This window comes from Salarias fasciatus, chromosome 23 (genome assembly GCF_902148845.1).
Source record: "Salarias fasciatus chromosome 23, fSalaFa1.1, whole genome shotgun sequence".
Taxonomy (NCBI): Eukaryota; Metazoa; Chordata; class Actinopteri; order Blenniiformes; family Blenniidae; genus Salarias; species Salarias fasciatus.
In genome coordinates, this window is record NC_043766.1 from 34,675,631 (window position 1) to 34,688,411 (window position 12,781).

General features: G+C 43.8%; 1 protein-coding gene across 1 annotated transcript in view; it reads left to right on the plus strand.

Annotated features, from left to right (window-relative positions):
• Positions 1 to 12,781, plus strand: part of LOC115382244 (NACHT, LRR and PYD domains-containing protein 3-like) — a 42,418-nt gene that overhangs the window by 11,668 nt on the left and 17,969 nt on the right. Inside the window, exon 2 of the mRNA XM_030083959.1 lies at positions 12,066 to 12,458. Within this exon, the coding sequence (XP_029939819.1) occupies positions 12,182 to 12,458 (277 nt within the window). The 5' untranslated portion in view covers positions 12,066 to 12,181. The remainder of the gene's footprint in view (positions 1 to 12,065; positions 12,459 to 12,781) is intronic.

The following is a 12,781-nucleotide window of genomic DNA, read 5'->3' on the forward strand; positions in this document are numbered from 1 at the left end:
TCGGCCACACCCACCCCAGAACACCCAGGCCACCCGGACGTGAGCCGGCACCCAGCGGCCCAGGCCCCCCGGAGCCCCCGCCCCGCCACCGCCAGACAGCCCCAACAACCGGCGGCCCTCCCACCCCCCATCCAAACCAACCACAAACACACACCCTCAGCGAAGCAGACCAAATCCCAACCGCAAGACGGCACCAACCACCCGCAGCCATCAGGCCCCCCCCCACAAACAACCGACTTCCAAAGAGGCGAGGTCCCCATCTTCCCCTTACATTAAGTGATGGAGCTGATCACAGGGGACCAGAGGGAACCAGATTCAGCTGATTGGTCCTTTGAACAGACAGACATGGTCTCCAAGCTGATATGATCTAATAAAAGACTCCTAAAATGCCTATTGTTTAGATTATTTCTGGATTTCCAATTTACAAGGATGGGTTTCTTTGCGATGCACAATATAGTGAGAATCATGTAAACTGAATTTATTAACATCTTAATTTCACCCAGATCACCTAAAAGGCACAGTGTGGGAGTTGCAGGGATATTGCATGTGAACCATGTTGACAGGTCTTCACACACCTGAAGCCAGAACCTCTGCACTGGTGTGCAGGACCACAAGGCATGGAGGGAGCTGTCAGTCATGTTATCATTGCAATGTGAACAGATATCAGATTGTGATCGACCCATCTGGAACATCCTTCGTCCTGTATAATGAATTCTGTGCAGAATTTTAAATTGGATTAGTTGTATATTTGAGTTCTTTGTCATTTCAAAGGTATTTAAACATATCAGTGACCATGCATTTTGATCAAAATTATTGGATAAGTCAGCTTCCCATTTTAAAGTCGGAAGAAAGATTTTGTCTTCTATCTTTGATAATATTCTATATATCTTTGATAGCAACTTTGGATAACTAATGTTTAAGAATTCTTCGACCCTGGGAGGTAGCTGCCGGTGCAGTTGGTTGAAGGTATATTTTTTACCTATGATAGATTTAAGTTGATGATATTCTAGAAATGCTGTGCTGCTGATTCCATATTGTGAGGTGAGAGTATTGAATGATAGAAAGTTGCCATTTTCAATGATATGTTCAAGCTGTCTAATTCCTTTATTTCTCCACTGAGTGAAGTTTATCATCTTTTTGTTTTGAAGGATGTCCGGGTTGTTCCAGATGGGTGTGAGTTTACACGGGATCAGAGAAGATTTGGTTAGCTTTAGAAAGTCCCACCAAGCCATTAAAGAAGAACTGATGTTAATACTTATAAAACACAGATGGGATTTGATGGTGGGACTGATGAATGGTAAATCAGAGATGACTAGATCCTCACAAAATGCTTGCTCTACATCCAGCCATGGTTCATCTAAATTATTACCTCCGCCAGGAGGTTATGTAATCATGTCGGTTTGTTGGTTTGTTTGTTGGCTGGTTGGTTGATTGGTTGGTTTGTTAGCAAGATCCTCGAAAAAATAATGGACGAATTGCAATGAAACTTTGTGGAAAGGTGGATCTTGGGCTAACTTAGAATCCATTAAATTTTGTCGAAGATCCGGATCACTGTCTGGATCTAGGAATAGTTTTAAGGATTCTTTATTATTGAGAGATAGGGAGTCTTTCACATAGTTGGGCAGGCCCGCCGACCGGGGGGGACAAACGCCTGGTTCACACAGGACGCGCCGCTTTAGACGCGGAAGTGGAAGCGCTGCGCACCGACTTTCAGATCGGCGTCCCTGTTAACCTATCTGACGGTTCATACAGGAGGCGCGGGGGACTGCCGCATGCGTAGCAGCTCGCGCCCTGGACCGCGGCCGCTCCGCTCCCCTCTATTTTCTCCACGAGCTGCGCGCGCCATGCACCGCCAGTTCTAAAGCTGGACAGAGCAGATTGCACCACACAGGCAGTCGGGAACGGAAAATACAAGAGAATCTGGTCCATTTTCAAATTAAAATCAAGTAAAGTAACATAAATTATGTTGCTTTTTGGTTTTCCTTTTCAGATAAACACACACACACACACACACACACACACACACACACACACACACACAGGGAGAGAGGGCGACAGGGCGACAGACAGAGGCACCGCACGCCACAGCGCTCCGCTCCGATCACACCCCCGATCACAATGTTGGTGTTCTTATGGTTGTTGGTGACTGATTTGAGCTGTGGCGGAGGTATGTGCTCTCTGAGTGCCAAATTCTAGTTAGGTTTAAGCCATTTGGAGACATATTGCAGCTTGCTGGTGTAACCCTTTAGTGGTAGTGCTATTGATAAGCAGTCTGAATATCTATATACATAGGGCTATCGAAATCTAGGTTCAATGAGAAGGCTGGTTGTGTAGGCTATCATAAAGTAATATGATGCATAGACTCCACTCCAAATGAAGCACAGGACAACAAAATGAAATTTAAATTGAAATATGTATTTCTTCTTCCTTTCTTTTGTTTCTTTTATCAGTTAAATCACATGAAATCACATGAAAAGAAGGAAACAAAGGTGTTACAAATCCCCAAAAAACACTGAGATCTCAGGAACTAAAATAAATAAATATACCATTGAGTGCACTCATAAAAGTTTTTCTAGACCAGTCATCACTTAATGCTTAAGCGTCCATTGCAAAAACCTGATGGGATCGTTGCAGTGCTGATGAGAGGAGACTCGGACGATGGAACCAGATACCAGATGAAGAGCAGAATCCGGCCTCGGGAACAGCCGACCAGGGTCCAGCACAAGAGAGGCCGGGTGCCGGGGAACAGGGTTCAGAATAGCCCTTAAAAAAAAAAAAAAAAAAAAAAAAAAAAAAAAACGTCTGCACAGAATGTGCAGAAATTTAACCTCTATTTATAATTAACCATCTCATTTTTACCCTAATAGTCAATTTCTCTGCAATCTGACATCAATGAAATCTTAATTCAAATGAATAATTCGTGTTGTAACAAAAGGGTATTGAACTGTGTAAAGCAACTACAAAAAATGAATATCCATGGTAAAAATATACACATTTGCATATGAATTCACAATTTACACAATGAAATCAGGCAAAATAAACAAATTTTACCTTTTGGGCAGCATCCACTGGTGGTAGACAGCCAGACTGTTTTTTTCATTCACCTCTTATTCACTGAAATGGTGAAACATGCATATTTAGCCACGTGTTATGAGGCTAGTTTAACAAATACAGAGCATGTTCACAAAAATAACTCACCGAGAGAGATCTTCTCAACAACTGGGTTCTCCCACGTTTCAAACTCTGATACCTCAAGTATTTCTTTCCTCTCTGAGTCAAAATCAGTTAAAAACGTTTCGGTTTGGTTCAGCTCCGTTCAAGTTCTTACAAGTTTTCTCTGCAGCCCATCCAAGATGGAGGACCCACGAAGAAGAACAAATTATGATGCACTGCCCCACAGTGGTGGACAAGAGAAGTGCGCATATCCAGTACACAAAGATCATACATCTACAGAACATCATCAAAGATTAACTTTAAACAAAAATACAATTACAACTATTGCATGGGAGAAAAAATAACAGGGTTACACCCTCCCCCTCTAAACCGCATGTGTCCCTGCATGTGCATTATACTGAACAGGGCATCTGATTTGGAAAAAGGTCTTGGAGTCTCTCAAAGAATTGGTTCAGTGCAAGTACAACAGGTTTCCCTGACTCATCATAAGTGAACTCAGGTGGAGGATGCCTTTCTCTGCGTGAATGTCGGGGCTCACCATGTTCTTCACTGCGATAAACCTCTGGATGACTTGCAGGGATCTCAGAAAAACTGCTCTGAGCCTTCTCCATACTGTGAACTGGTGATGTGTCTGTGACTTCCTTGGGTTGCAATGATTCACATTCAGGAATGTCTATGATGACATGATCACCGTGAGTTGGAGACTGATGCACAACTGTGTCACATGGCTCTGTAGGTAGGACTGAGGGAATCATTTGAGGTTCTGGCAACACAAACTCAGGAGCCGTAGGGTTCAGTTGGGACTGTGAGCTGCCGACTGGGACATTTTCAAACTCAATCAATCAATCAATCAATTTATTTTTGTATAGCCCAGTATCACAACAACAGTTGCCTCAGAGGGCTTCAAGATGTTACATTGGTTGGTAAAAGTAAAAACAGTGAATAAGCATAATGGTAATATGTCAATATTTACAGTAACGAGACAGAACGAAGCAACCACCACCTTCAACCCTCACATCCGGCAAGAAAAAACTCCAAAAACCCAGTGGGAAAAGAAGAAATCTTGGGGAGAACCACAGTATGGAGGGATCCCTCTCCCAGGGACGGACAGCTTTGGCAACAGCTAGCATGAGACAATAAGAAGTAAAGCCTAGGACAATGTTGAGTACAGTCCGTTGGACGGTCCAGCACAAGAACCACAGATCCCAGCAGTAGAACCGAAGCCAGTCCACGGGCAGGACCGACAGGAGTGTCCTCCCGGTCCGGACGGAGCTTGTTCGTAGGCCCTCGTAATAGTGGAGTCAGCAACTGAAACTGGAGAAGACTCCCCCTCGAAGGCACATAGGGCACCCATGTGATGAACTGTGGAGGCTCATTCACATAGTAGTCATCATACTCTTCCTCTCCATCTGAGTATTGACATTCTTCCTCCTGTGTTTTGTTTTGGCTGCTTCTCAAACGCATTCGGGGTTGTCTGCTTTGCTGTGGCGTTGGCTCAGGAGTTTTCTCAACTGGCAGAAATCTACATGGTAGTAGTAAGTCCCTGTGAAGTGTACGCTGTGGACCATTCCCACTTTCTGGTTTAACGACATACACAGGACCATCATTTATCCGCTTCACGACCACATAGATCGACCTTTCCCATCTATCGGCTAACTTGTGCTTGCCTCGGATGTTGACATTCCTCACTAAGAAACGATCTCCTTCCACCAAATCCGCAGACTTCACTTTGGTATAAAATCTGTGCTTGTTTCTTTCTCCAGATTTCCTCTAGTTTTCTGCAGCCAATTCATAGCTTTCCTTGAGTCACTGACACAGATTTTGGACATATTCAGAGTAAGTCTTCAAACTGATATGTGAAGGTTTATTTTTCCAGAGAAATTTGGATATATATGAGTCCAGTGATTTGAACCAACCAGAGGATGGTTTGGTGGGTATCATTAAGAATAGATAGTTAACCTTAGGTAAGATCATCATTTTAATTGTGGCAACCGTTCCCATAGGAGATATAGGTAAGTGTCTCCAACATAGGAGGTCATCTTCTATTGATTTCAGTAACGAAGCGTAATTAAGTTTTGGTAATTCTGATAACATGGGCGAAATATATCTAAATATATCTATATCTATATTTATATCTAAATATCTAATGTTTCCAGACTGTACTGTAGCATTGGGGATATTTGCACCTTACAGTTTATAGGCATGGCTGTAGTTTTAGACCAGTTGATAGAATAATCAGACATGAGTGAGAATTTGTCAATAAGTGTGGTTGTCTGGGAGATAGAAATTTGAGAGTTCCGCAGGAAAAGTAACATGTCATCCGCATAAAGACTTAATTTATGTTCTGTATTGTTGTTGGCCAGAATCCCTGTGATGTCTATATTTTCTCTTATAGCAGCTGCCAGAGGTTCAATAAAGATGGCAAACAGTGAGGGAGAGAGTGGACAGGTAGGTAGGTATGTAGGTAGGTAGATAGGTAAGGAGATAGGGAGGTAGGTAGGTAGGTAGGTAGGTAGGTAGGTAAGTAGGTGAGGAGATAGGGACGTAGATAAGTAGGTAGGTAGGTAGGTAAGGAGATAGGGACGTAGGTAAGTAGGTAGGTAGGTAGGTAGGGATGTAGGTAGGGAGGTAGGGGGGTAGGTAGGGATAGGTAGGGATGTAGGTAGGTAGATAGGTAAGGAGATAGGGAGGGAGGTAGGTAGGTAGGTAGGTAGGTAGGTAGGTAGATAGGTAAGGAAATAGGGACGTAGGTAAGTAGGTAGGTAGGGACATAGGAAGGTGGGAGCGAGGTAGACAAGTAGGTAGGTAGGTAGGGAGGGAGGTAGGTACGTAGGTAGGTAGGTAGGGAGGGAGGTAGGTAGGTAGATAGGTAGGTAGGTAGGTAGGTAGATAGGTAGGTAGATAGGTAGGGAGATAGGAAGGTAGGTAGGGATGTAGGTAGGGAGGTAGGGGGGTCGGTAGGGAGGTAGGTAAGCAGGTAGGTAGGTAGGTAGGGGGGTCGGTAGGGAGGTAGGTAAGTAGGTAGGTAGGTAGGTAAGTAGGTAGGTAGGCAGGGACGTAGGTAGGGAGGTAGGTAAGTAGGTAGGTAGATAGGTAGGTAGGCAGGAAGGTAGGTAGGGAGATAGGAAGGTAGATAAATAGGGAGGTAGGTAGGTAGATAGGTAAGGAGATAGGGACGTAGGTAAGTAGGTAGGTAGGGACGTAGGCAAGTAGGTAGGTAGGTAGGGACGTAGGTAGGTAGATAGGGAGGTAGGTAAGTAGGTAGATAGGTAGATAGGTAGGTAGGCAGGAAGGTAGGTAGGGAGGTAGGTAGGGAGATAGGAAGGTAGGTAAGTAGGGAGGTAGGTTTGTTTGTTTTATTGAGATCCCCATTAGCTACTGTTAAAACAGTTGCTATTCTTCCTGGGGTCTAAACTTCATCAGAAATATTTCTGCACCAACACTTAACAATGCGTCAACAACAGGATGTACAGACAACATTCATACAGACAATACAATAACATAACTATCAACAAAGACAACATTAACAAAAACAAAACAATATCAAAACAGACGAAATAGCTCACCATTAAACAATCATAAATGAGCAGTTCCATATGTTATTCCTGAGTGAATAAAAATAGTCTCATTTGTTTACAAAAATAAGTTGTGTACATCTGTGAAATCAAAAACTGCGGCAGACGATTCCAGGCCACCATTGCCCTATAGTGCACGGATCTTTGAATGTGACTGGATCGACAGACAGGTAACAGAAAACGTCCCTCAACTGTTTGACGGGTAGAATGCTGATGCACATCACTGAAAAAGGTCAGCTTATTATAGAGTATTGCTGGTGTTCTTGTAATTATAACATTTCTGATAAATTTTGTAAGAGAATAATGTATTCTACTTTTTACTCTCAGCCACGCCAGCTGGTTATGCATGTCTTCAATGCTTGTCCTAAAAGAACAGTTCAGGACGAGCCGAGCTGCTTTATTTTGTGCAACCTGAAGTTTATTGATATTAGTTTCTGTAGTGGCTGACCAAATAACGGAACAATAATCTAAATGACACAAAACTATTGATTCAACCAAAATCTTTCTTATTCGGTGTGGTACACATTTTCTACAATTTCGAACTGCTGCCATACTTCTGCCCATTTTATGTAATATCTGTTTTATTTGATGGTTCCAGGTAAGCAGGCTGTCCACAGTCACACCAAGCAGCTTAGCCTCAGTGACTTGTTCAATGATTGTGCATCCTACAGACAAACGCAAAACAGGAAAATCTTTTAAATAATATGATGAACCTATGACCATGCATTTAGTTTTCTCAGCATTAATTACCAACTTATTTTCATTGATCCAATATTCTACTAATTTTAATTCATTATTCAGTAATGTATTCAATTCTGCAATATTGTCACCAGACACATAAATAGTTGAATCATCTGCATATAGAACAAGAGCGGCATGTTCCAAAATAAAAGGCAAATCGTTTGTAAAAATGGAAAATAACAATGGTCCTAGACAACTCCCTTGCGGCACTCCACATGAAAGAGGCCTTGTCTCAGAATAACTACCATTAAACAATACGGTATAATCTCTATTAATAAGGTAACTTTTAATCCATAGAATTGCAGAGTTTTTAAAACCATAACAACTTAGCTTTTCCAAAATTAAATCATGATCAAGTAAGTCAAATGCTGCACTCAGGTCTAGCAATACAGTCCCAATTAATTTCCCTTTATCAATATCATTTGACCAATCATCAGTCATCTGAGCTAAGGCAGTCATTGTGGAGCGCCCTTTCTTATAAGCATGTTGATATGGTGAATTCAAACCATTTTTACAAAAATAATAAGTGATTTGATCATAAACTATCCTTTCCATAATTTTACTCAAAATGGGCAAAATACTAACAGGCCTACTGTTTTTCCCAGAAAAGGGTTCTTTAGTGTTTTTCGGAATAGGAACGATTTTAGCTGTTTTCCATTTGACAGGGCATTTACATTTTTCTAAACTTAGATTAATAATGTGACACACAGGCATCGAAATTACATCAACTACTAATTTCAATAACTGTACATCAAGTTCATCAATCCCTGGAGGTTTTACTTTCATTACTTGCAACACATTTTCCACTGTAGTTACAGTTACTTTATCAAAAGCAAATGCACACGATTTCCCATTCATAATGTTATTTTTAATTGTTCTACATGATAAATCACCTTTAGTCTTTGAAATCAGGTTTTTCCTTAAATTCTGGATTTTATTTTTAAAATAATCACTTAAATGATCAGCTATATCAAAAGGTTTAGTCAAGAATGAATCACCTAGGTAGCTAGGGATGTAGGTAGGGAGGTAGGGGGGTAGGTAGGCTGGTAGGTAGGTAGGTAAGTCGGGAGGTAGGTAGGTAGGGATGTAGGTAGGGAGGTAGGTTTGTATATCGATCGTGAGAGCACAGTTGGGGCAATGATGGTTGGTCTGTCCGCACTTCCAATAATCCTGCCCTGTCCTCTGAGGGCCCCCAGTGGGTTGGGAAGAATGCTTGGAGGAGGATGCAGCACGAGGCCGGTGTTAGGTGGGGGGCGGGGCAGTGTCTGATGAAAGCCGGGCTACCCTGCCCTCCTGCTTGTACCCAGGACTGGCCTCCCCAAGCTCTGAGCTAGGGTCTTCTCCACCTCCTTGGAATGGACCACCAGGTGTTCGTCGGCAAGTGTGATGGCTGCATCCTGTTCTCTGGGCCAATGCCAGCATACCCACTCTACCATCCCGTTTGGCAGTCCATCCAGGAACTGCTCTGTAATGATCATCTCCACGATCCTCTTCTCCTTGGTTGTCCCTCTCAGCCGTAACCACCGAGGCGCGGCGTCTCTGAGCTTGAATGCAACGGGGAAGAGTTACTCCGCCTTCCCGAGGCGTGTTCCCTAGAGTCTGTGGCAGTGGTCCTCCGATGTGAGTCCAAGTCTGTCCACAACTGCCCTCTTGACGTCTTGAAAGCCCTGTGCTACCGTCTGCACTTCCCCATTTAGAAGGAGCAGCCTCACTGCCCACTCAGTCGCTGGCCACCCACATGCTTCCGCCGGGGTTTCAAACTTCTCAATGAAAGTCTGGGGATAGTCTGTCACTGTCATCTTGTGGAGAGTGAGGCCGGAGAATGGAGAAACTGGCCAATTCTTTGGTGCGCCGTCTGACTGGGACAGAAGACTCTCAAGAACCCGGGTCTGCTTCTCCGTCTGTAACAACACTGACTTCAGGCAACCCTGGTTCATGGCAGGCTGACTCTCTGAGCCACTGCCACCACCCCGCCCCACAGTTGAGTCAAAACCCCACCCACCACCACAGCAGGAAAAGAGGAAATGCTGCCTGGGATGAGGTAACCACCAGAGTTAATGCTCAGTGGAGAGATCGCAAAAGATGGTTTGACGTTAAAGTCCAAGGCAGAAATCCCAGAGTAGACAGAAGCTGGATGAGCTCTGGGATGGCTTCACTTCCTCTTGTTTCTGGCTCCAATAATGTGTCACAACATAAATTCATTAACCCCTTAAGCTCAGACTTCTCCCAATGCATTTATCAAATATCCAGACGCATTTTACAAATTCCACAGACGTACTATGTACCGTTAGAAAGCTGATATTCTCATGAATCCGTCGGTATAAACCACTTTCAGATGTGATTACCACAGCGGGTAATATAAACACATTTGTCCAACACAGCAAATTAAGTAAACAGCGCAACTCACCTTTGGAGGCTCATAACTGATCACAGATGATCCATAATCCAGACAATCCAGCAAAAAGTGCCACAGTCCAAATGTATGCATCCAGGCAAAGCTAGAAAGTATAGCCTTTTGTCCAAAACATGTCTTGAAATAAGTAAATAATCCGGAATTAGACGCGCCACCACGTGCGCACGCGGCGCGTCTCTCAACGTGCGCGTCCTATAATAATCCATTTTTTTATCAGCTAAAAACATCCAGACCTCTCTCACTCACGCTGAGGATATCCAATATGGCGACTGATCGGTTTCCATTGCTTATTCATCATATTTCAACCAATCAAGTGACTTATCCCTGCCTCCGATGGCTAACCAGCCAACCGCTGCCGAGACTGATGGACCCACGTCATCGGTCGTCATCACTCGTCATCAATGAATTCTGAGCCAATCACATCGGTACAAATGTTTGACTGACAGGGCTCGTAGCCCATGAGCTTGCTGAATGGCTGGCTGGCCCGCTAGTGGGGTTTTGTGACTTCTCAGACATCTGCTGAGGGATGTACCTGCTGCCTATCCCTGCTCCTCTCAATCTGAGTGCCTTATCCCACAATGAAGCCCATCTGAAGTGATTTTTTGAGTACTTTATGAGTTTTTGGAGTGAAAATAATGTAAAAACGGGCCAAAAACCAACATATACCATTGTACAGAGGGCATCCAGAGGGTGTACAGAGGATGTCCAAAATTGACCCCGCCGGGGCACAGCAGCACAAATACATGTGTGAAACACTCATTTCTTGTATTACTGCTCTGACATTTTGACCTGAACTATGTAAGACCCCAGGCTTTAGCAAAATTGTGTTTTCAAGCTATTTCAGTGCTTCCACACTTATTTCCAGGTGTTTTATGAGGGAAAAAATTCAGGCGAGAATGAAATTCATCCTAATTCAGTGTGCTGCAACATAAATAAATCTGTGCCAGTAGCACCTAGAGTAATTCTGACTGCACTGGGTGAAAATGCAGGTTATCAGCTTTCAAATGAGACCCCAACCATGCATGTACTCCAAACAGTTCAAGAACAGCATTCAGTTTACTTTGGGTACGTCTTTAGTTGAACTTTTAGGCGAAAATGGCCCGAGCTTAAAGGGTTAAAACATGTCTTGCCAAAAAAATAAACAATCATATATCTGAGCTGGGTACCAAACCTTGGTTTCCTGCATGACGGACATCAATTCGGTCCCTGCCGCTGACCCCTGGTCTCTGACTCCTGACTCAGGAGTCAGAGACCATGGCTCCTGACTCCTGGTCCCTGAGTCTTGGTCCCTGACCCCTGGTCCCTCACTCCTTGTCCCTGACTCCGGGTCTCTGACTCCTGGTCCCTGACTCTTGGTCTCTGACTCCTGGTCCCTGACTCCTGGTCTCTGACTCCTGGTCCCTGACTCTTGGTCTCTGACTCCTGGTCCCTGACTCCTGGTCTCTGACTCCTGGTCCTTGACTCCTGGTCTCTGACTCCTGGTCTCTAACTCCTGGTCTCTGAGTCTTGGTCCCTGACCCCTGGTCCCTCACTCCTTGTCCCTGACTCCTGGTCCTTGACTCCTGGTCTCTGAATCCTCGTCCCTGAGTCTTGGTCCCTGACTCTTGGTCTGTAACACCCAGAAGATGGACGCAAACTCAGACCACATGAGGATGGAGTAGTGAAGGGTTTCCTGAAGTTCAGAGGCATTGAAACCCAAAGCAGAGTTCTAGAAGGCTGCATGATATGAGCACACAAGGAAACAAAGCAAGGTGACCGAGGAAACACAAAGGAAGCCAGATGAACCAGCAACCACACAAGGGCTGAGAAAGGTTTATAAAGGGGAGACACAGAGCCAGCACATGAGGGTAATGAGCACACGGGGAATGACCACTGGTCGATGGAAACATGGGGTGAGGTAGACAACAGGTGGGGCTGATGACACACATGGACACAGAACACGATGGGACCCAGCCAGGGGGCGGGGCCCAGAGGGTCCTGACATGGTCTTTGACTCATGGTCTCTGATTCCTGCTCTGCACTCCAAGTTGTCAAGAACATATAATAAAATCTGTGGTTGTCGTACCCAAATAAAATCAGACATTGTCTTTGATAAACTTGAACCTAAAACAAGAGAACGATTGAGAAGGAGCTCATGAGGATTCTTGTTTTGTGTTTTTCAGGATCAAACATCTCACCTGCATTAAAGCATATCAGCACCTCATCGTGGTCTTTCCAGGAAGTCGATGAACACAGTGAAGGTTTAGTGAGATAAATCAGACTCTTCACAAGGACAAAGATGAGCTCAACTCCAGAAATCCTCCTGAAAATGCTGGATGATTTGACACCTGAAGACTTTAAAAGATTCAAGTTCCATTTGAGTGAAATTGGCATCTTTGAAGGATGCAACGCAATCCCAGCAGGACAACGAGAGACACTGGACAAGGTGGACACAGCGACACAGATACACGACAGGTACAGTGATCATGCTCTGGATCTCATGAAACTGCTGTTGGAGAAAATGGGGAAGAAGTGGATATGGGATAAACACACCATAAACACCACAGAACCTGAAGGTAAGACTTGGAAACATGAAAACTTGATGTTATGAGTTATATTTGCACAATGTGAAACAACAGAGATAAATCATGGCAGATAAAATGGCAAAAAGGACAAACTGTCCTCTACTCTTACAATGTTTGATATTTTCATTTTTCTGTTATTGATATATCATTTGAAAAAAATATACATGACTTCAAACAAAACATCAAAAACCGTTGCAGTTATTGTTGAAATTTTACAAACTGATTTTTCTGATTATTTTCTGATTATACAAACAAAATGTCAAAGCTAAGAACTTCCAGTTTCTGGTGAAGTGTACAGGAAGTATGTATGTGTT